At 47.7% G+C, this 21,236-nt stretch overlaps 1 protein-coding gene across 1 annotated transcript in view; it reads left to right on the plus strand.

The window, feature by feature from the left end:
• Fli1 (Fli-1 proto-oncogene, ETS transcription factor) overlaps positions 1–21,236 on the plus strand; it is a 112,878-nt gene that overhangs the window by 44,997 nt on the left and 46,645 nt on the right. The window contains exon 2 of the mRNA XM_050120042.1: positions 18,363–18,574. Within this exon, the coding sequence (XP_049975999.1) occupies positions 18,363–18,574 (212 nt within the window). The remainder of the gene's footprint in view (positions 1–18,362; positions 18,575–21,236) is intronic.

Below are 21,236 nucleotides of genomic sequence, written 5' to 3' on the forward strand. Positions count from 1 at the left end.
CTTACACGCCCCCACCACACGCACAGTCTCGCCCTCAGAAATCCTGCCCCTCAATCTGAGGTTCCCTCCGCTCTGGGCTCACGTTCCCCTGTCTCCTTGGCTCGCCCACTCCTCTCTAGTCCCAGGATTGCTGGCAGAGTGGGACAGGGGTTGGGAGGGGGAAGGGGAGGATGGGGGAAGGGGAGCCAGCATTTTATTAGGCTGTTGAATTTGATTTATTAGGGGGGAAAAATCCTTCGCTTTCTTGCCACACAGGTTACTCTCAAAGTGAAAACTCTATTTTACTTTGGGAAAAAAAATGGTGAAAGTGCCCCGAGTTATGAATGGAGCTCTTTGTTGCCTTCCAGATCGACAAGACAGACTGTTTGGTTCCTGTCTGTGGGCTCGCAAAGGAGTGCAGGGGCCTGGGAGACAGATGTGGCCTTAATTGCATGGGAATATTAGAAGATCGTTAAGCCATTCTGACAGGATTTTCCTCTTGCTGAGCCACAGCCAGACCCTCTGGCTGGGCCTCTCACCCCTACCTAGGAGGGAGCATGAGTCTTGACTCTCTCACCCTGGAATTATAAAGGAGCGGATGCCTCCTTGTCACCAACTTGGCCTTCTTGTCTGCATCCTATACATGCAGGGACCAGACTTCCATGAACTCCCGGGACCTGTATGTAGTGGGGGTGGGAAGCAAGACTGACTATTGAAATCGTGGAACACAGATGTCTTATGATTTGAAATGGGATTGCGCCCCTGTAAATGCATTGGATGTCTGTGGTGCTTTCTAAAGACTCTCAACACTGATGAGCCACTCAGTCCCCCACAGAAGGTCCATGGGTTCCCTTCCATCGTGTGGCTGGCTGGCTGGCAGCTATGGCTCCCTGCTGCTGTCTGCATCTTTAGAGAGGATTGTGCCAAGAAGCCCTAGCCCTGGAAAAGATCAAAACTGAAAGTCTGTCTTCCACTGAATGTGTGTGGATTTCATAGGACGCGAAAGAAGAAAACCCGAGTGGGGAGCACTTCTGTTTCAGGATGTATACGTGGGAATGAGTGAGTAGAGAGTGATCTTGTTTTCTGGCTCCAGATCCCAAGCACTGCTCCATTGAGTTTTGGAGCATCCTGCACGGGACTGAGAGTGAATCTCCTATCACGCAGCAAACAATGAAACCCAGAGAGAGCACCTGTGCTAGCTATGTGAGTCAGAGCCCACGGAGGTCCATGAATTAGATCAGAGAAGTCCTCAAAGAGCATAATTATAATACATTCAACCTCATGTTCTAGAACGTCCTGCTTAAGCTTCCCTCACACTTTCAACCCTCTTCCTCACTCACTTAACCCACATAGTTCTCTACATAAATATCAAAGGCCGGTATTTAAGCATTCACTTAAATTTAAAGTATTGAGCATGGGCGAATCTGCCACTAGAGCGAGGAGAAAGCCCTCCCCATCCCCGCCCCCCGTATTACCACTGGACTCTGGTCCAGTCATCCCTTTGGGTTCCAGGAGAAGATGTTTCAGATGAATCTTTTTCCTGTTAAACCAGTGTTGAAGGATGGGTCTTGGAGGTTAGTATTACATAAGTCTTCCTTTCAGAGGGTCAGGGCAGCCTGCAGCATCCCGCAGGTTGGAACAACTTGCTAGAGCTGGGCTGGTAGGATGATTACCTAGGTGATGTTTGGACAATATCCAAGGAGGGAGGCGGATGAAGTCACAGAAAGGATAGCAGGTGACGATGGAGGAAGGAGAGGATGGCAGCAGTATAGATCCTGGTTTCTAGCAAGCACTGTTAACCTGACAGGAGTAAGGGAAGCGCCCGTCCCCAAGCCGAACAAGTCAATGCCTAATGGCTTCACCTTTAAGGAGAACCAGTCATGTGTTATGCTACCTCTAGCCCCAAGCTACCAACTCTAGTTTCAACTATATTTATTCAGACCACTAAGACTTGAGCTTTAGGGCTTGAGTCGCCAGCCCATCAGAACCCAGTGCCCCATCTCTGTGGGGTCTTACCTCATAAATCTTTTCAGCTGAGAGCCACAGCATTTTTTTTCAATAAAAGTTCCTTAGATATTGGCCTTTGACCATGGCAAGCCTCAGTACCTCTTAGTCTTTTTTTTTTTTGGTAGCTATAACAAAATGCCACGGGTGAAGCAATTTATGAAGAAGAAACACTGTCTCTTATAGTTCTGTGGGTTGGTAAATCTAAGAGCTTTGCACTGGCATCTGGAGAATGCCATCTTGCAGGATCATAGTATGCAGGAGGGCCTCGATGGGGAGACAGAGCATCCTGAAGCGCATCTCTCTCCTTTTTCTCCTAAAGCCACTGGTACAATCATGGGTACTCTGTTAGACTCTCCTCAAGATACCATCAGGTATGAATTTGGGTCGTGTGTTGTCAATACACGAACTTTGGGGAGAAATGGCCAAGCCATAGTGATCCAACGCTCCCCAGCATGTGTGTTGTAGAGTGAGATGACATACTCAGCCAGGACTCTTGTTAGCTATTTGCGACCAGGAAAGTCCCTTGGTCAGTGAAGTGTTCACATTCGCATTCCCGCTCAGCTCATTGCTTTCTTGTCCTCTGAAATCCCCCTTCTCCATAGTCCCTTTATCTCACGCCTCGCCACCTTCTCCTCAGGCTGGGAGGCAACTCTCTGATTGTTTTCTGAGGTGCCATGTCTGCTTGATTGGCCGGAGAAGTCTTGATAACACCTAAAACACGATACAGATTCTGGGAAAGACCAACAAATATACTATCCAGCAAACCTAGAATTTATAAACAGAGACTATCTATCTAACCTTTCTTGGCTCAGGATCAGAGGGAACCGGGAGAACAAATGGACCCCATGGGGAGTTTGCCTCCATCTTTGAGAAAGTGGCTACCCTTGACTGGCCCTCTCGGAGAATCAGTGAGAGAATCCTAAGTATGGGAGATGGCAAACATGCAGAAACAAAAAAGCACAGCAATATGAGAATGTGATAGCTTTTGACGTCGGGTGCCAAGGTAACAGATATTGGAGTCTTGAAGAAGAGAAAAAAAAAACTTTTTAATGAGTCTTGGTCACTACGTCTCCATCTTGTAATTAATTTCCCATTTGTCCTAAAGCTTTGGAAAGTGAAGGGTTGAGTCTCACAGCTACCATGACAGGTATGGCTTCCATGACAGGTATGGCTTCTGCTGGGCAAGAAACTCTGGAACTTTTTAAGAGTAGAACACTAAGAGCCTTCTGTGGAGTAACTAGACCAGTCCCAAGTCCCTAGGAACCATCAGCAGGCTTCAACCAGAGTAGCTGTTCCAATGGCTTTATTGAGGCTGACAAAAATGGTCTCTCCACGCAATGCTACTTCAGTGTTTTCATTGGCAAGCCATGGCAGGGCCTGTTCACAAAATATCTGCTTTTCCTATAGATGGATGCTGAGAGACAGGAGGTCCTGGTGCCAGACTGAATCGGTTTGGCACTTGAGTAAAACGAGGATGAAGGCCAGCTCAGTGGGTGACAGCTTTGAGGGTGGCTGCCAGCTGAGAGACCAGCTGTGCATCGGAGATGATGTCTGAACCTTATGATGAGAGGACACTGGCTTCTCCTGCATACACCAGGCTGTCCTCGGTTCCCCTTACCTTCCCCCTGGAGTCGAGAGCAACAATGGCCGCTGAGGAGCCCGCAGAGCTGACACGCACAGAAATATCCATGTTTGCAAGTAGACTGGATGGCTATATAATGTGTCATCTCAGTTGGTGTAGACAGTGGTACTAAGCCTTTTCAAGACCAGCAGGCAGGAAGTGAAAGGTTCCAAGCAAACAGGACTGTAGGATTACTGCACTAACAGACTTTAGATTTAAATTCAAAACCCTGGGAGCGAGTTTGCAAGCCATCTACCTTGGTCCTCTAATGTTGTAGACAGATGAGGTATTTTCCTATAGCAGGACTCATAAGTAGCAATAAGATTATGTTTAGAAAATGCCTACAGCCTAATATGCCAGAGTTGGGGAACTATTATTAGATACTCTTTGGCAGCAACCTAAACACTTTTACCAAAGAAGAAACTGAGGCACAGACAGATTAAAGAATTCACATAAGGTTGCAGGATTTTCAACCAGTAGGTGCAGAATTCAGATTCTGACACTGATGCTGACGGGAACATCCGAGATGACAGTTGGGTGCTCCGCTCTAGCATCCAGCACAGCAAGAGTCCTTTAGACACACTAACTCAAGGCAGTCCTTTGGAGGATCGTCTATCATTGTGCCCATTCTATGGATGAAGAAGCAAGGCACATAGGTAGTAAATGGTAATAAACGTGTATAGAAAAGCCTAAACAAAAATCTATTTCTGAAGCACTTTCTATCTAGATAGTGAGGTAGAATGGAAATGTATGTAAAACTACAAGGAAAAACAACTTGGAGATCAAAATGAAAGAAATAGTGTGACGTAAAGAGATAAAGCACCAAGTTGCTAGTGGAGAATGGAGCATGCAGCTGGCCTAAGCCACGTGAGAGGTTGCTACAGTGTCGGGAAGTGGGCTGGAAAGATGAGCAGTTTGTGACTGGGTCGGCGTTGACTAGACAGAGGGGATGGCCAAGGCAACTGTATGAGGGGAAGCTGGATCCAGCACAAGGGTAGGAAAACTGCTTCTCACCCTAGTGTTTACAGATACCCAACAAGCAGACAATGTGCCAGGCATTCACCTAAAGGCGACGAGTGACAGCAGAGGGGCAGGGAGTTCTGGTATCTGAGAGGAGCGTTTCAAATCAGGAGGCAGAAGAAGCAGGAGAGATGGAATGAGAACACAAGACAGGTGAGGCTAACGAGGACCAGGACAAACAGCACAGGAGATGGGCAGAGGCCCTGAGCTGCTGAGCCAGGCCAGAAACGGCCCTCCTCAGACACCACCTCCTTCCACTCCTCCCATCCGCAGGGTTTTTGCCACATGTTGCCGTAACAATATGGTAACCATATGCCCCGGGGCCACAGAAAAACTAAACACCTTGGATAGAATGCTTCATCCAGATGTGCTAGCTAGAAATACTGCACCCTCAGGACTCAAGGCCGAGCTGCTCCCCACTTGATGGGCATGAGGTCACCAAGCCTGCCTCCCAGCCGTGAATCATAGAAAAGAAACAGTCATGGAGACCTGGGAAGTGGATCCAGGAATCTCTCGTCTCCACAACTCAGGAGGAAATGAAGGAGCGTGGAGTCTCTGTGCCTGCTCTGCCCATCAAGCTGAAATGACCATCTCCCAGCTCCGCCTACTGGCTCAGACTTCCCTGCTGGTCAATGTGAGCAGGAAGCCTAGCTTCACAGGGCTGCCTCTGCTTTCCTCCTCCTTCTTGGTCAGTGATTCCCAGCATTCCTAAGGCTGTGACCCCTTAATACAGTTCCTCATGTTGTGGTGACCCCAACCATAAAATTATTTCAGTGCTATTTCATGAGTATGGTTCTGCTGCTCTTATAAATTTTATCGTAAGTATCTGATAGGCAGCCCCTGTGGGGTCTGAGACCAGCTGGTTGTGAACCCCTGTTGTAGGCAGTTCCTCAAGGACTGGTGGGGGACGGGAGCAGAGGTCCCCTCGTGTGGATGTTTCGCCCAGGGCTTCTGGTGATTCAGAGGTCGCCGTTTGCCATGGTAACTGTCACATGAGAAAACTGAAGGATCAGGCTATGGCTTTTGAGAAAAAGTCCTCAAGTTGTTATTGACAAGAGCACTCAGTGGCTCTGCATTGGAAACAGCCATAGGAGGTGGCTGGCTTTGAAAGAGAGGACCAGGCCAGGGTGGAGAGTCATAGTCAAGGCTTCCTGAAACATGTTAAAAGCACAGAAGGCAAGATGTCAGTCTGTGGAAGAAGTGTTGGGTGAGCGAGAGCGTGTCTCTACCCTACCCATCATGCTCTACGACTTTTATTCATCAGGATAATAGGTTGTCTGCCCACTAGATGCTGGGAAGTGCTTTAGCCACCAAGGGAGAAGCAGAAGAGAGAGGCTGGTACTGCCCTGCTCTTCGGGGAGCTGATGGTATCAGAATCAGTGTATGTGCGACAAGAAAGTTCCCATGACCCCAGGAGTCAAAGAAATACCTCACGGGCACCTACGATTTCTCCTCTCCCCAATGCTTAGGCAAATCGACAGGAAGTATGTCACTTCCCTGAAGTACAAGCATCTGTCTGTCCCTGGGGAGGGAGCAGGCTTTCAGATTTACATGGCCTCCTCATCTCCTTCCCTAGTCATTCAGGGTCTTCAGGTATCTCTTCGGGCCTTGATTGAGGTCCTGGTCCAACTTCCAGGTAAAACTCTTACAGACTAAGCCTCGGGGATTTCTTAAAGGCCTGTCTCTCATGGTAAGGGGCAGGAAAGCTCAGGACCTCTGTCCTGGCTCCAGGCTTCTCTTCTTTTCTGTCATCTCCTCAGTCAGAAAAATTCAGACTATGATATGGGAAGCTCTGTGGTCATGCTTCTGAGCTTCAGCTTTGTGTGGTCAGGGAAATCGGAGCACTTGACATAATCAAAACACATAAGGATAGCTCACAAGGTTCAGAAACCAAGAGAACAGGTAACCTGCCCAAAGCCCCTCAACCAATACAGCTTTATACCATCCCGACTGGTAGCTGGTGCCTTTAGTTAGAATACATTTTTTTTGTTTGTTTTTTGAGACAGGGTTTCGCTGTGGCTTTGGAGCCTGTCCTGGAACTAACTCTTGTAGACCAGGCTGGTCTTGAACTCACAGAGATCCACCTGCCTCTGCCTCCCGAGTGCTGGGATTAAAGGCGTGTGCCACCACCGCCCAGCTATAATACATTTTTTTCTTTTGTTTTTTGAGACAGAGTGTCTCTGTGTAACAGTCCTGGCTATCCTGGGTCTTGCTTTGTAGACCAGGCTGGCCTTGAACTCACTGAGATCCACCTGCCTCTGCCTCCCAAGTGCTGGGATTAAAGGTGTGCGCCACCACAGCCCCAATTAGAGCACATTTTAAATACAGCAGCCAGCAAAACCAGGAGAAAAGTATGGGAATTTTCTTCCTTGCACCTTCTCCATAACCTTGACTGCAGCAAACACGGCCAGGGCTGCTATGCAGGAGACAGGCTGCTCCTGGCTCACCTTCTCCATCCTCAGCCCGATCTCTGCTGTCAGGAAACTATTTTTCAGGTCAGGGACACATTCACACCTCTTGATGCTCCCGGAACGCACACCCCACAATCCCTTCACTCTGTTTTGGAGCAATGTTCTAGAAGATCCGCAGTCCTCTGAGATGGGACTGAGAGAGGAGGGGCTCAACCAGGGGAAAGTGTCTTGGTCTGTCTTTCATCGCTATAACTAAAAACCGGGACTGGGGTGACGTAGGAACAATAAAGGTTACTTTCCTCGTGGTGCTAGAGGCCTTTATGCCCCAGAGCATGATGTCAGCATCTACTGGGGTCTGATGAGAACACTTACTGTGGGAGTTCTAAATTATGAGTCGGTGTGGGCAACTAATGAGACAGGGTCTTTCTTCCTCTACTGATAAAACCATTAATCCAATCACAAGAGCCCCACCCTCAAGACCTCATTGTAGTCCGGACTGCTCTGTAGGACCCTTACCTCCATATACAATTAAAATATACCTTTGGGGCTCAAGTTTCAGCATGAGTTTGGTGGAGAGAACGAGTCCAGCAGGATTTCATGTGACTGGTACCTGCCACCTGCGGAAATCAGGCAGAACTGAGTCCTACAGCAAGTAGAAACCATGCGTCTGCTGTGTCTCGGTGGCTTCCGAAGGGCAGCTCACCTGAGCTAGGTGCCACCTCCTGTGGCAGCCAGAGTTTTTTTTTTTTTAACCCTTTCTGGTACCAGGCCTGTCAGCATGGGGGAGAGCATTTCCAAGCCCTTAGCCACAGTCAGTCAACAGCCTACCTTCACTCTACCCAGTCCTGTGACAACATGGGGGTCTACCTTAGGTCACCTCCACTTCGGTATCTCAAGGGACTGTCCCCAGACGGTTAGATGGGAGAATATAAACTCACCAGAACTTGACCAAGACCCCTGTCTCCACTGTCCTCTAAAAATAGCAGATTTCTGCATGGTCAGATTCATCAAGATGAACTGGAAAGCAGGGATTGGGGAGAGGGCTGAGTCGATAACAGATTGCTTTACAAGAATGAGGACCCAAGTTCGGTTCCCCGGCACCCGTATTAAACCCAGATGAGGAAGTGTGTGTTCTATAGCCCTAACTCTGGGAATACAGAGACAGAAGGATTCCTGGAGCTCATTAGCCAGCCAATCTTTCCAAATTAGTGAGTGTCAGATCGAAAGGGGAGAGGGGAAAGATTATGATCAAAATATATTGCGTGAAAAAGAGTTAATTAAAACAACGAGAATGAACAGGGAGGACACCTGCCATCAACCTCTGACTGCCACATATGTATGCACATCAACACATACATACATCGTGCGCATGTGTATGGGGGGGGTGGAGAAACAGAAAGTGAAACCGTAGCGTGAAATATCCTCTTCTGGGGACACAGAAAAGTCTCCTATCCCCCTTCCTGCGAGTTTCCACGCTCAGCACTTTTTCTCTTCAGCGCTATGATCATCCTCTGTGGGAGGAGAGCTGGACTTTGATCTTTAGAAATGCCTTTTAAATGTGGTTACAGTCAAAAAAGTGACGGTGAAAACTCAGAGTGAACAGACAAAGGCATCCACCCACCCATGAGAGACCTGGAGGAGCATCTGATGGGAGGCAGAGTTAGTCCGAGGCCTGGGTGCTGGGTCCTGTTGTGTGGCGTGTTCCGAGAGGCCTCAGGGATCCTGACCTCCAAAGCCACTAAGGCCCATCCTATTAGTGTATTAAGAAACAATCTTTTCATCTACAAGGAATTCTTTTGTCACTGGGATCTCATTTCCCATCTTTCTCTGGGCCATCCACTGCAGAAGCCCCTCCCCACTAAGTGACAATTTGAGATAGGGAGACTGTCTTCATGTGCTTTGTACTGCTCTAACACAATGCCACAAGCTTCCTACTCTAATAAAAAGATATTTATTTGGCTCAAGAGTTTTGCAGATGGGAGGATGTAAGGCCAAAGGACCGCATCTAGTGAGGGCTTCCTGTCCTCTTCTCACAGGGTGAAAGACAGAAAGTGGGGAAAGGTGGGGGGAGAACAAGAGTGGAGGACAAAAGAGAGAGAGACATACTTGTGAGGAAGAGGAGCTGAACTGGGTGCCCTTGTGACTAAACCACTTTTAGGGATGGTGACAGTAGTCTATTCCTGAAGGTAGGGACCACAGGAGACACAATTCACATCATGGTAAAAGAGAAAGATCGTGGGGAGGAGGCGGGATGGGAGGTGAGCAAGAAGATGACTCAAGGCAAGCCAAGCTTCCCAATGCTCTGAGAACGGTTGGGCTGTGTGTGTGTGTGTGTGTGTGTGTGTGTGTGTGTGTGTGTGTGTGTCCTGGGACAAGAGAGGGCAAACTGGAAATGGCTGAAGAGCATATGATCCCTCGGTCTGGCAACTAGAGCAAAAATTCCAGAGTTAAGGCATCTCAGATAAGTCTTGTGTCGCCTTAAGCCTTGCTTTCCTTCTCAGTACCATGAGACTCCCAAGTCACATCTTGAAGGTCCACGGTTGCAGTTCTCTTGGAAACGGATCAAATAATACCGATTTGAGTTTTACTTTTTAAAATCCCATCTCGCTAAGTGACCTAGACCAGCTCCTCAAACGCTGGGTCCTTCTAACCTTAGTGTCCCAAGTGTTGGGACACAGGAGTGGACCACCACACCAGGCTCTTTAACCGTCTAGTCTAAAGACATGGTCTTTGTTTGCTTGGTGTTTTGCTTCATGGTATTGGAGATAAGTCTAGGAGTGGACCAACTCAGGTGAGCACTGTGCTTCTGCGCTATGGCCACAGCTTCCTCCCTGATGGAGAATAACTCTACAACAGTCATCAGGGGAGCTTACCTAACATTCATTCCTTTCACTGTGTAAACCTAGACTACTCTCTGTGCCTCAGTTTCTCCACCCTCTTAGTCATGGTGCTAACTTCTGCTGTGTGACAAGCCATAGTAAAAGGATACTCAATCACCCCCAATATTCTCTGAGTATGCGTTCTCTTGCCACCGATTAGCCATAGAACATTTCCAATCACTATGGCTACATATAAGAAGGACTGCCAGACCTGGAGGCACAGGGCTCAAGAGCCCCACCCACTCTATTTACTCGTTAGTGGTCACTTACAGCCTGGAGGTTAATTCTAACTGAGAGCCGAAGGCCTCAATGCCTCCCTGTGTGGGTGTGTGGTCCTCTCCACACAGTTTTTGAACTACTTTGGCCATCCTTGTAGCCTGGTGATGACTCCCAAGGACTAACACCAGAGTGGGCAGAAGTGCTAGAACTGTTCTAGAGTCTAGCCTCGGAGGTCAAGCAAGACCACTTCTCAGACTCTAAAATTGGTGACGCAGCCACAAAGTCCCTTGCAGCTCCAAGGGTGCAGTGGTTAATCTTCACTGACATTTGGTTGATTTCGAGTCTCCATCAGAACATGTCTCTGGGTCAGTCTGTGAGGATGTTTCCAGAAAGGTTTAACTGATAAAGGAAGATCTACTTGAATATGGGTGCACCATCCCATTGGGCTGAGATTCCGGGGGAACAAGCAACCTGGACAGTAGCAATTGTCTTTCTTTGCCTCCTGACCATGAATGCAATGTGACCAGCCGCCTCATTTTCCTGCCACCGTACCGTCCCCACCACGGTGAATGGGAACATCTCAAGCCATAAGTCAGAATAAGCCCCTTCCCTTTTAATTTGCTTCTTGTCAGGTATTTTGGTTCGAGAAATGAGAAAAGTAGCTATTAGAGAAGGAAAGGAGATAAAGACACGGTAAACACCGATACGGTCATGTGGGGTAAAATACAACTAAGGCTCGCTAGCATGGCGACCAACAGGTGTTTCCAACTTTGTTCCTTATCCCACTTTCCATTAAATTATCTTCTCATTCCCTTCCCCTTTGGGCCTCTAGGGGAGGAAAATAATGGGCAAGGAGTGGGCACGTGGCTAGTGACTAATGAGGAAAGGGGAACAGAAGGCTTGCCCTAGAACACAGCAGGGCCCCCTCTTGGAACTTCATGGTGCTTTGGAGAGTCCCACTGCAGGCTGGAGTTTCTCCTGATGCAGAACAGTTTGCCAAGCAAAGAAGGCTGCTCAGCTCCAAAGAGAGTTGTCAGCATTTGGCATGCCCTCGGGTTGACAAGAGAAGGAAATTCATATCATTATGTAAAGAATGCAATAAAATGCCAAACCTCCTGTGTTCCCCACGGTGACCCTGAGTAGCTGAGTAGCGGATGTGCCAGAGATTAGCGTTGCAGAGCACTGGTCTGGGAGCTCCGTGGACCCACTAAACAGGGGTAGCCACAGGGAATTGGATGTTCCTTGTCCCCTTCACCTCCAGCAAAGTTCATCAGACACTGAAACCATCCTTACAAGATCCAGGACAGGACAAAGGGAAGGAAGAGAAATGAGTCCATGGGAAATTACGGCCTCTTTGCCCCATGTCTTGTCCCTTCCCTCGGTTAGAAATGGAAACTCAGCTTAATGCAGGTGGAAATGGAAAAGGCATCTGGAGTTTGTCTTCTATCACAGGGACCCGTGAATCTTATTTCGATCCTCCGTTCGTAGGATGATGTGTGATGAAAATTTCTTTGGAATGTTCCTGAATAGCGTGTGGAGACCATCAAGCACTCTGGATACCTTTCTTTGCCTCTCTTAAGCTTTGTCCATGTCTGCCTTAGCTAAGCTTTTTTTGGGATGGACTTGTTGGCTCATCATTCATCCTATGACAATATTTAGACCATGACCTTCATTCGGCTGACACGGAAAGCAGCTGGTAACTTAGCTAAGGAAGACAAAAGTGAGATGTATGTATGAATGTAAGGGGAATAAACGTGTGTATGTAGACATAGATGAGCACGTGTATCTATGTGACTAATCCCAAGAGACGTAAAATTTTATTAGCGAATCCGACACTTGCTTGGTTTCTTTTGGGATTTGCTGAGCCTGTGCTGTGTAAACAATGTAAATAGAAACAGGTGCTAGCACTACTGTCTCCACTATGCTGGCCACGGATACCCCCGCTCTTGGCTGTGAAGCTACTGAAAGAGTCTTGTCTCTGCCACCCAGAGGCCCCAACTCAAGCTGGAGAGATGGAACAGCATCCCTCACTTTGCAGCAGGAAGTGCAGCATGGTGAAGCAGATTCTGTTTAGAAAATGAACATGTACTTGCTTCAGATTCTAACAATGATCTCACCTGCTAGGTCTTTAGCCCTTGAAATGAAACCTTCTGTTTGATGTCAGCTAAAAGAAAAACAAGAGCAAACAAAAGCCAGAGGGCTGGTCTTTATTTCCAGTGACTCCTGAGCACCTGAGGGTGCTTTCTTCTCCTTCGCCTCAGTCAGAGCCAAGGCAGAGTTCGCCAGGAGCTCCTGGTCAACACTGTGGGAGGTGGGGCTGGAAAATGGCAGTGCCCAAGCCAGTCAGAGAGAAGAGAGAGAGATCCAGAGAGAGAGAGAGAGAGAGAGAGAGAGAGAGAGAGAGATTCAGAAGGGAAGGTGCTATCAGAAAAACAAAATCCACCATGGCCAAAAGGAGATTTTTAAAAGTCTACCTTTACATGACCAATTTTTTTGCTCCAAAACAGCAACAATGACATGCGGAGAGAGCAAGTCAGAGGTCCACAGCACATCCCAAATGACCACTCGACTTCTTCATGTATATTCTCTTTCTAAGGGATGTAAATAATAGCGTAAGAATTGCGGCTAGTACTTGGAAAATGGCCATCCGTGGTCAACGAGTTACATAAGGTTCAGATTTAGCCGCTTTGCATCCTAAACAAGCCTGCTGAGCTTTTCTCAAATACCTACTCCCTAGTAAATTCATCCCCAAAGCTACAGGTGAGCAAACAAGGTTCCGGCAGTGTAAGGACATGGCATGGGAACTGGAGGGACAACCGCGCTTGGTGTGGTCGTCAGACCCTCTCTGACTGAAAGGACCCAGGAAGTGGCAGTGCTTCTGGGCCCAAGCAGAAGGCCTGGATTGAAATCCCATATCATCCTCTGATGCACGATCAATAACAACTCAGAGACAGATATTGGGGTTCAACCTGAAGAGCACAAAAGCCAAGCAGTTGACCACTAGTTCTTACTTCAGCTTCAGTCTGAAAGTGGTGATCCTGCCTCCAGGAATCTCAGAATGAGACAGAGATGAGAGCTGCCTCCTCCCATTGTATATTCCTCTCTAGCTCTGGGATTAAAGGCATGCACCACTACCGCCTGGTTTCTATGGCAAACTAGTGTGGCTACTGGGATTAAAGGTGTGCATGTGTCATTGCTGCCTGGTCTGTAAGGCTGGCCAATGTGGCTGTTTTACTTTTCTGATCTTCAGGAAAGCTTTATTTATTAAAATACAAATAAAATGCCACTACAGACCTCCTTTTCTGTATGCATGAACATGTTACTTCACTTATTTTAGTGTCCATTTTATCATCTGAAAAAACTTAAAGAGATGAAAACAGATACTACTGTCATATTGCTGCGAGGGCTGAATGATATGTTTCATATAAACCTAATTTTCCAACTAGTAAGAGCTTTGCTAATTGTCTGGTATTTCTGTTTATTTCAATAATTTAAGACCCAGTTTATTAGAAGTGATATGGGAAGCATACCTTATCCATACTAGGTAAGGAAGGCAGTCTTCATCGGGGCATATGGTGGTGTACATCCACTGGCTCCCTGTACCAACAGAGGGTTGTGGGAAGGAAGTTTCTCTGGGCAAAAGTAGGCTGTCTGCCACTCCACTGCTTTGGCTCAGAGTTCAGCCTGCTACCACAGCAGTTCCTCTGAAAGAGCTCTAGGGAAAGGGGATACCACAGGGTACCGATGTGCTATAACACTTAACAGCTTGGAGTAGGGACCAGGTGTCACCTTCTGGGTGTACAGCTCTGGGGCTGAGGGACCAGCCCATCCTGACTTCTGAGGAACCAACTCCTGAGCCTGTTTGGAGTTTCCTCCTAGTGACCACTGTTGGGGTGAGAAGAAATCTTAAAACTTAGCATCACACAAAAGTAGGAAACCCAGGGGGCTGGAGAGATGGCTCAGAGGTTAAGAGCATTGCCTGCTCTTCCAGAGGTCCTGAGTTCAAATCCCAGCAACCACATGGTGGCTCACAACCATCTATAATGAGAACTGGCACCCCTTCTGGCTTTCGGGCACACGTGGAAGAAATGCTGTACACCTAATTAAATAAATAATTTAAAAAAAAAGTAGGAAACCCATTTTTAAGTAACATTGACTCAACAGGTCTTTTCAAGAATAACCTGGATTTTCTGAATGCAATCATTGTTGTCCCGAGTCTATAGGAGAGGTAAACTTGTTAGAAGCCAGGAATGGTGGTGAGCTCCCCCAAGAACAGTGGTGAACTTCCGCAATGATGTTCTTATATCCTGTCTGTTGTGCCAAAAATAGGTGTTACCAACATCTCACCAGAGCGTGACGTTTACTCCTACAAAGAGTTTGAAGAATAAGCAAGGGCTTTGAGTTTAAACATTGAAAACTTTAAAGCTCAAGTAAAGAGCTTCCTAGAATGCCCAGTAAGTAGCATCCTTTGCTGATGAGGCAGGGCTGCAGGGAGAGCAGGAACGCCCTGGCACAGTGACCCTCACCTGCCTGCTGCAGCTGCACCTTGGTACCAGCTCTGGCATCTCATTACCCACGGTGACTTCTGTCAGTCTCCAGTGGCGACACAAAGTTCTGCCACCGTCACCCAGCACCAATGTCTTTCTCTGCAATCTCCCAGTCTCCTGTCGCAGTCATTGATGCCCATTATATCCAAGGCAGTTTGGAGAGGACGCCTCTCTGTCACTGTCCCTCGTGGAAGAGGCAGGACACTAAGGGCATGGTCTCTGGCTTGAATGACAAAGGGATGCTGTTTTCTTGCAGACATGGCAAGAATGTCCTACACAATTGTAATTTTTCACCTGGGCCCTAAATCATGTTGTTTGGGACCCCAACTTCCCAAATATGTTACTGTATTGCTGTTGACAACTTATTCTAACTAGGTTGACTTTCAGATTCAGTCCAAAAGCCAGACGGGAAGCAAAACAACTTTTTTCTTTATAATCTCTCTTTCTAGCCTCATTCGTCTACACAGTCTGTTCTCCACACTAAAGAGAAAGCCCTTTGTCTACCAATGATTGCAAACAGAATCAGTCCCCCAAGTGTGTGTGTGCACATATGCATGTGGAGTGTCTCTGTGTGTGTCTGTGTGTTTGTGTATCTCTGTGTGTATCTGTGTGTCTATATGTCTGTGTGTGCTTTTATATGTGTGTCTGTATATTTATGTGTCTATTCATCTGTGTATCTGTGTATATGTCTGTGTGTCTGTGCATATCTGTGTGTCTGTGTTTGTATATCTGTATGTGTTTGTGTATTTGTGTCTGTGTGTCTGTATCTGTGCGTCTGTCTGAGCATCTGTGTATTTGTGTGTCTTTCTGTGTGTCTGTGTGTCTGTTTATGTTAAAAACTCCAGAAACTCAGGCCATTTTCAGGAAAGTTTGCACTGCTAAAGAAAAAGAGTCCAGTGAAAGCAGTTGGAACTACACAACTCCTTTCTGTTGTAGTTACAGTTGAGGCTGTAGCGAGAAGTTACAAATCACATGACAGAGAGGGCAGGGCTGAGCTCTTGAAAAGTAAGTGACTGAGCATAGATTTTCCCTGGTAGAAATACAGAGAGTTCTTGGAGGAAGAATGTCTGGGGCCAAGCTGTATTCACAACCTTGGGAGGAACTGGGTCTGGCCTGATAATAGGCACCAGGGACTGGTAGAGGGAAGAGGGTAAGAGCTCCGTGAGGGAAGACAGATCTGTGCACATGGAGCTGCCTAGGAAAAAGGGTCAGAAGTATGGGGCGTCTGGGGACAAATCAGGGCACTCACTCTCCTGTGATGTTACCTCCTAACTAAAGTCACCTGTGATTGGAGCTATATTTTAAAGGAAATTTTTATTCTAAAATGAATTCCAACTGGTTTCATGCCCTTTCTGCTCTTGCATCCTGTCCCACGATGCCTTGATATGTTTCTTCTTACCGCACACCTCACTTCCTTAAGAAGCCTCAGAAAGTTCTGCCTCCCAAGCCTTAGCTCCCCATTTGTTCCCTGGTGAGAGCTCATTGCTGTGTGTCCTGGTTGCCCCATCCGTGTGTCCCGCATTTCCTGCTTCTGATCTCCCTGTTTTTATGGCAGTAATGATGGGGACCAACCGCGCATGCTGTGTCTGCTTCTACCTCTCAGGTCTCCAGGGTTCTGCTGGAGCTCCCAAGATGGAGCAGTGATTAACCAGGGGCAGAGACTGCTCTCCACAGCAGACACCTGCTTCTGACATCAAAAGTGGGGCTTGGTCTGCATTTTTATTATCGAAGTAAACTGTTGAATCTAGGGTGGTACCTAAGTCATGGCAAAGATTCATGCTCAGCCCTCTGTAAAGTCATAACTTCATTTTTTTTTCAACTTGGAGCTGTACACTAGATGCCAAGGGAGAAGTTTAAATTTGTTTGGGACACGAATCTAGAGCAGCACCTTCACTGAAATAAAGAGTGGATCTAGTAACCAAAATACAAATGGTCCCCAGAGCCACAGCCTTCACCTGAACATTACACAGGGCCAGCAGGTGAAAACAGGAGGGTCCCAGCTCACATTAGTTCTGAATGAAAGACAACCAAGCATACGAAGCATATTTGACTTAGAGAACACCATCCAGGCCGAGATATGAATTATGGAGGGAAAGTGGGCAAACCTCAAGACTTAAAAGGGTTTCATCATCTATTATTCCATTCTTTAGTAAAGGCAGGGTTGCCATAGCAACACATCACAGCTGAGTGGCTTGAACAACATAAATTTATTTTCTCACAGTTCTCAAAACTGGAAATTCAGTGTCAGAGCGTCGGCAGGGCTGACGTCCTCTGAGGCTTCTTGTTCTGGCTTACAGATAATCATTTTTCCTATGTCCCTCATGTGGTCAGTCCTCTAACATACAGTCATCCTTGGGGTCTTTGCGTGTCCAAATCTCTTATAATGAGAGAGTCAATTGGATGTAGAGCCTGCCTTCATGTTCTCTTTTTGACTTCATCATATCCTTAAAAGCCTTATGGTAGAGCCATAATCTAAGGGGGTCGGTTAGGGCTTTGACATGTGAATTTGAGAGGGAGCGGAATCCAGTATGAACCAAGAGTCCAACAGAAGTGTTATTTGAATGCTAATGGTTATCCTTGCTGGTATCTCTGGAGTATTGCTCTGTGCTTGACTTTGCTATAGCTATTTCCCGTATATTCCTCTTTTTCACAACTAGATTTCATGTACTAGGATGTGTAGATGTTGAGGCATTTATAGATTGCTACCATTTCTTCTGGAACATGATCAGCTTTTGTCTGTGCCTTCCTTGGCTCTGATGAATGTTGTACTCCAGACCATGACCTTGGATCCCTGTAGCTAACTGTGATTTGGAGTAATTGGGGGCTATTGTCCCCAAGCTTTGGTGGGCACACAGTCTCTGGGAAGAGTATCCTGCTTCTCTTAACCCACTACCAAAAGCCTCACCTTAACCGGGCGAGGAGACGGTGTGAGCTGGAAGACCACAGTCTCCTTCTGAGACCTTATACTGCCTGCCTCTTCCATACATCTGAGCTTTCTCCTGAGTTATGGAGCTGAAAACCAACTCTAAGATCTGCAGGGCATGCTCAGACCTCATAGCAAGACCTCAGCACACCACTGTGTTCCTTCAAAACACTTGGGCCAGAATTGTCCATTTAATCCACCTAGCAATTTAGCAAAAAGCTACTCTTGCTTACCTATGAGGACAGTGAAATCAACCTAGCTGAAGTTCTGGCTTCCCCGATTCCCTTGTGTGGCTCAGACCTCGACAGCCTCTCGAGTGGCTCTACCTGGCCTCCCTGTGAAACGCTCATTCTCATCTCCACCGGCAACTTAACTATCCTACACAGTTAGTAAGCTGTGCCGCTGTCTGTCTGGCAGTCAGAACCCACACTTGTACCATCTGCTCCACTACTGTGCTCAGCCTCCCATCTCCGCTTTCTCTTATGAGACTCCTAGCCTGCACACTCAACAAGGGCACCATTTTTAGGGTTCTTCCATGCCACTGCTCAGGCACCTTTCTTCCCAAAGTCACCTACAAATGAACTCCTTAAACTGGCATAAGGGTAAGCCTGCCCCTGACACCGTGAATCCATCCACCATGGGCAATTGCTGCGTCATGACTGGGCAGTCCCATGTCACGGGGACATCTTAGAGTAGGGGTGCCATGAGCCTGGGTGAAAAGTGACGTTAACCTTCGTCTCCTCTCCCTGCTTGCAGGAGGCTCTGTCGGTGGTGAGTGACGACCAGTCCCTCTTTGATTCAGCATACGGAGCGGCAGCCCATCTCCCCAAGGCAGACATGACTGCTTCGGGGAGTCCTGACTACGGGCAGCCCCACAAAATCAACCCACTGCCACCACAGCAGGAGTGGATCAACCAGCCAGTCAGGGTCAACGTCAAGCGGGAGTATGACCACATGAATGGATCTCGGTAAGCCTGCCGGAGCTGACCTTCATGCCGCTGGGAAGCCTAAGCACAGGTCCCCCCAGGGCCGCCCTGGCGGACAGATCTGCACGAAGTAGCAGATGGCACTCTGGGCTGACCTGGGAGAGTGTGTCATCTCCTTGTCCGTTGTGGCAAGTGAGTTCTCTGAGTGGGACAAGATCAGGAAGCCAGTCTGACTCTCAGGGTTCAGGTGCAGCCCACAGAGGCCAAGTTGGGATCAGGCCCCGAGACCCCATGGCAGACACTCAGGAATGCCTGTTTAGTGTCAGGCCCTGGGCCAAGTCCGGCCCCTCTGGGGAAGTAACAGCAGTCAGGTGCTCTTCCTGTGTCATTGAGGATGTTTAGCCTCTCTGGGTGCGACTCACAAGAGTGAAGATGACCCAACCATTCTTCTAGTGAAAGTGTAGAAGTGGTAAGGAAGATGGATGCGTGCAGGAAGCTGTCTAAATCCATCTGAGTAGCACCTTCATCTTGTCTAAACCAGAGCCAGGACACCTGTCTTTTCACAGGTTTAGTGAGTGTGCTATCATAGGGAAAGGAGCAGGGCGGCGTCTGTGATTCCAAAGTGCCCAACAATGTCAGTGACCACTATATACAGAGACACAAAGGGGAACCTTTAGCCTTCTTCATTGCCTGATAATTCCCGGTGGATTCCCAGGTAATCCACTCACCCTGAAGCAAAGGGACAAGAACAGAAAGAAAGAAAGAAAGAAAGAAAGAAAGAAAGAAAGAAAGAAAGAAAGAAAGAGAGAGAGAGAGAGAGGGAGGGAGGGAGGGAGGGAGGGAGGGAGGGAGGGAGGGAGGGAGGAAGGAAGAAAGAAAGAAAGAAAGAAAGAAAGAAAGAAAGAAAGAAAGAAAGAAAGAGACAAGGCTTTGGCAGATAGGGTGAGAAGCCAGCCCATTCCATAGGCGGAGGCTGGCCTTCAGTACTGGCATGACACCAAACAGCCTCAGAGCCATGAGTTGGCGCTGATGAGGTAACTAACAATCGTTGTCTGCAAGGATCGGGGACAGGAGAGGCAGAAAGATAAGAAGCTTCTAAAATAGCCCAGATTTTAAACAATCAAAGTTCTGTGGTAGGGTGACAGCAATGATTACAAAAATCAAGGAGAGGTGCATACGAGGCAGATCAAAGGGGCAATTACCCGAGTTTACATTTAATTAACAGTGGAGCAAAGCAGGTTAGAGAAGAGAAAGGGTCTAGATGAAAGGGGGGTGCAGTCAGCAACCCCAGGCAGGTGGGGAGAGGTGGTGCCTTGGGGGGCATCGCTGTGTCCTTTAGGAACCTCTCTGAACAAGTGGTATGACCTCCAGATGTAAATGTCTCCTGGGTTTTGGCAGCCAAAGCCCACAGGATTTGGGGCTGGAATTGGGGCTTAGGTATCAACTCCAGGAGGCTTAACTGTGAAAGTGAGTCACGGAAGGCGGGAACGGGCTGGTGGGGCTGCAGGGAGGGAGTTCCTCCTTGCAGCTGTCTCTGAGCTGCCTTCCAGAATCCTCAGTCCTGCTACCCTTCCATCCCATTTAACTAAAACCAGGAAGTGAAACCTCAGCCACCCTTCCAGGGTGCAGAGTCTCTGAGCTTGCAGCCCTCCATAGTGCTTCTCTTTGCAGAATGGCGACTATGCCTTGATTCCTGTAGGTCCCGTCTCAGAGTACAGTTTAGCAAGTACATTTATCCACAGTCTTGTATCGCTTGCTCCCTGGCACTCTCTCTCCTAGGAGGCCAATATTCTAACCTTTTGACTATGTAGAAAGGAAGCCAAAAGAGACCACGCTGTCACCAGTCCAGGCTTTCTGGTTCCTTAGGCGTCTTCCTGCTACTCCCTCTCAGCCTGTGCGTCATGGTCCCACACTATGATCCCATTCTGCCAGCACCCTCTGGTGATGAAGCCAGTACAGAAATGTCTCCCAAACTGCCTAGGTCACAGGGTGCTCCTGCTCCTTATTGAAAACCCAGATCCCAATATTGGAGCGTCCATGGTCTTGTTGCAGCCTGATTCAAACTACTAGTGTCTGCCAAGCCTATAGCTTGGGCCACTGCAGAGGCACCCCACAGCCCCCTTTTCCACTTACCTTCCCATGGTCTAGTCTCCTGACAGACAACAGTGAGGGTCAGCCTTTCATAAGAGTAACCTTCTTTCTTAAAACCCTTCAGCATCTTATAACAGAACCTAAAGTCCTTAGCCAAGTCCCACCGCCCGTCTGTCACCTAGAACTCTAATACAGTATCCACTTACTAGCCCTCTGTTGCAGAGCACTGTGGCTAGACTGTGAATGAGATGAGCTATGATGTCATATACACAATGGATTTAAAAGTCGTAGTATGATAAAAATGCATGACGTCTAGGTGGCTGTCGGTGAAACAATCATCTGTTGTTATATTAATATAACAGTGTATTTACTCCATTTACCATATTACTACAATTCATTTCACCATTTTAGATTTGTTTATTTATTTATGTGCATGAGTGCTTGCATTTATGTGTGTGTGTGCCATGTGGATGCCTCGTGCCTGTGGAGGTCAGAAGAGGGGATCAGATCTCTCGGAACTGGATTAGAGATGGTTGTGAGTCACCATGTGGTCCTCTGCAGGAACAAGTGCCCTTAGCTGCTGAGCATCTCTCTGGTCTCTCACTTCATATAT

The sequence above is a fragment of the Alexandromys fortis genome, unplaced genomic scaffold (genome assembly GCF_014885135.2).
Source record: "Alexandromys fortis isolate MF-2015 unplaced genomic scaffold, M_Fortis_MF-2015_v1.1 scaffold_168, whole genome shotgun sequence".
Classification (NCBI taxonomy): Eukaryota; Metazoa; Chordata; class Mammalia; order Rodentia; family Cricetidae; genus Alexandromys; species Alexandromys fortis.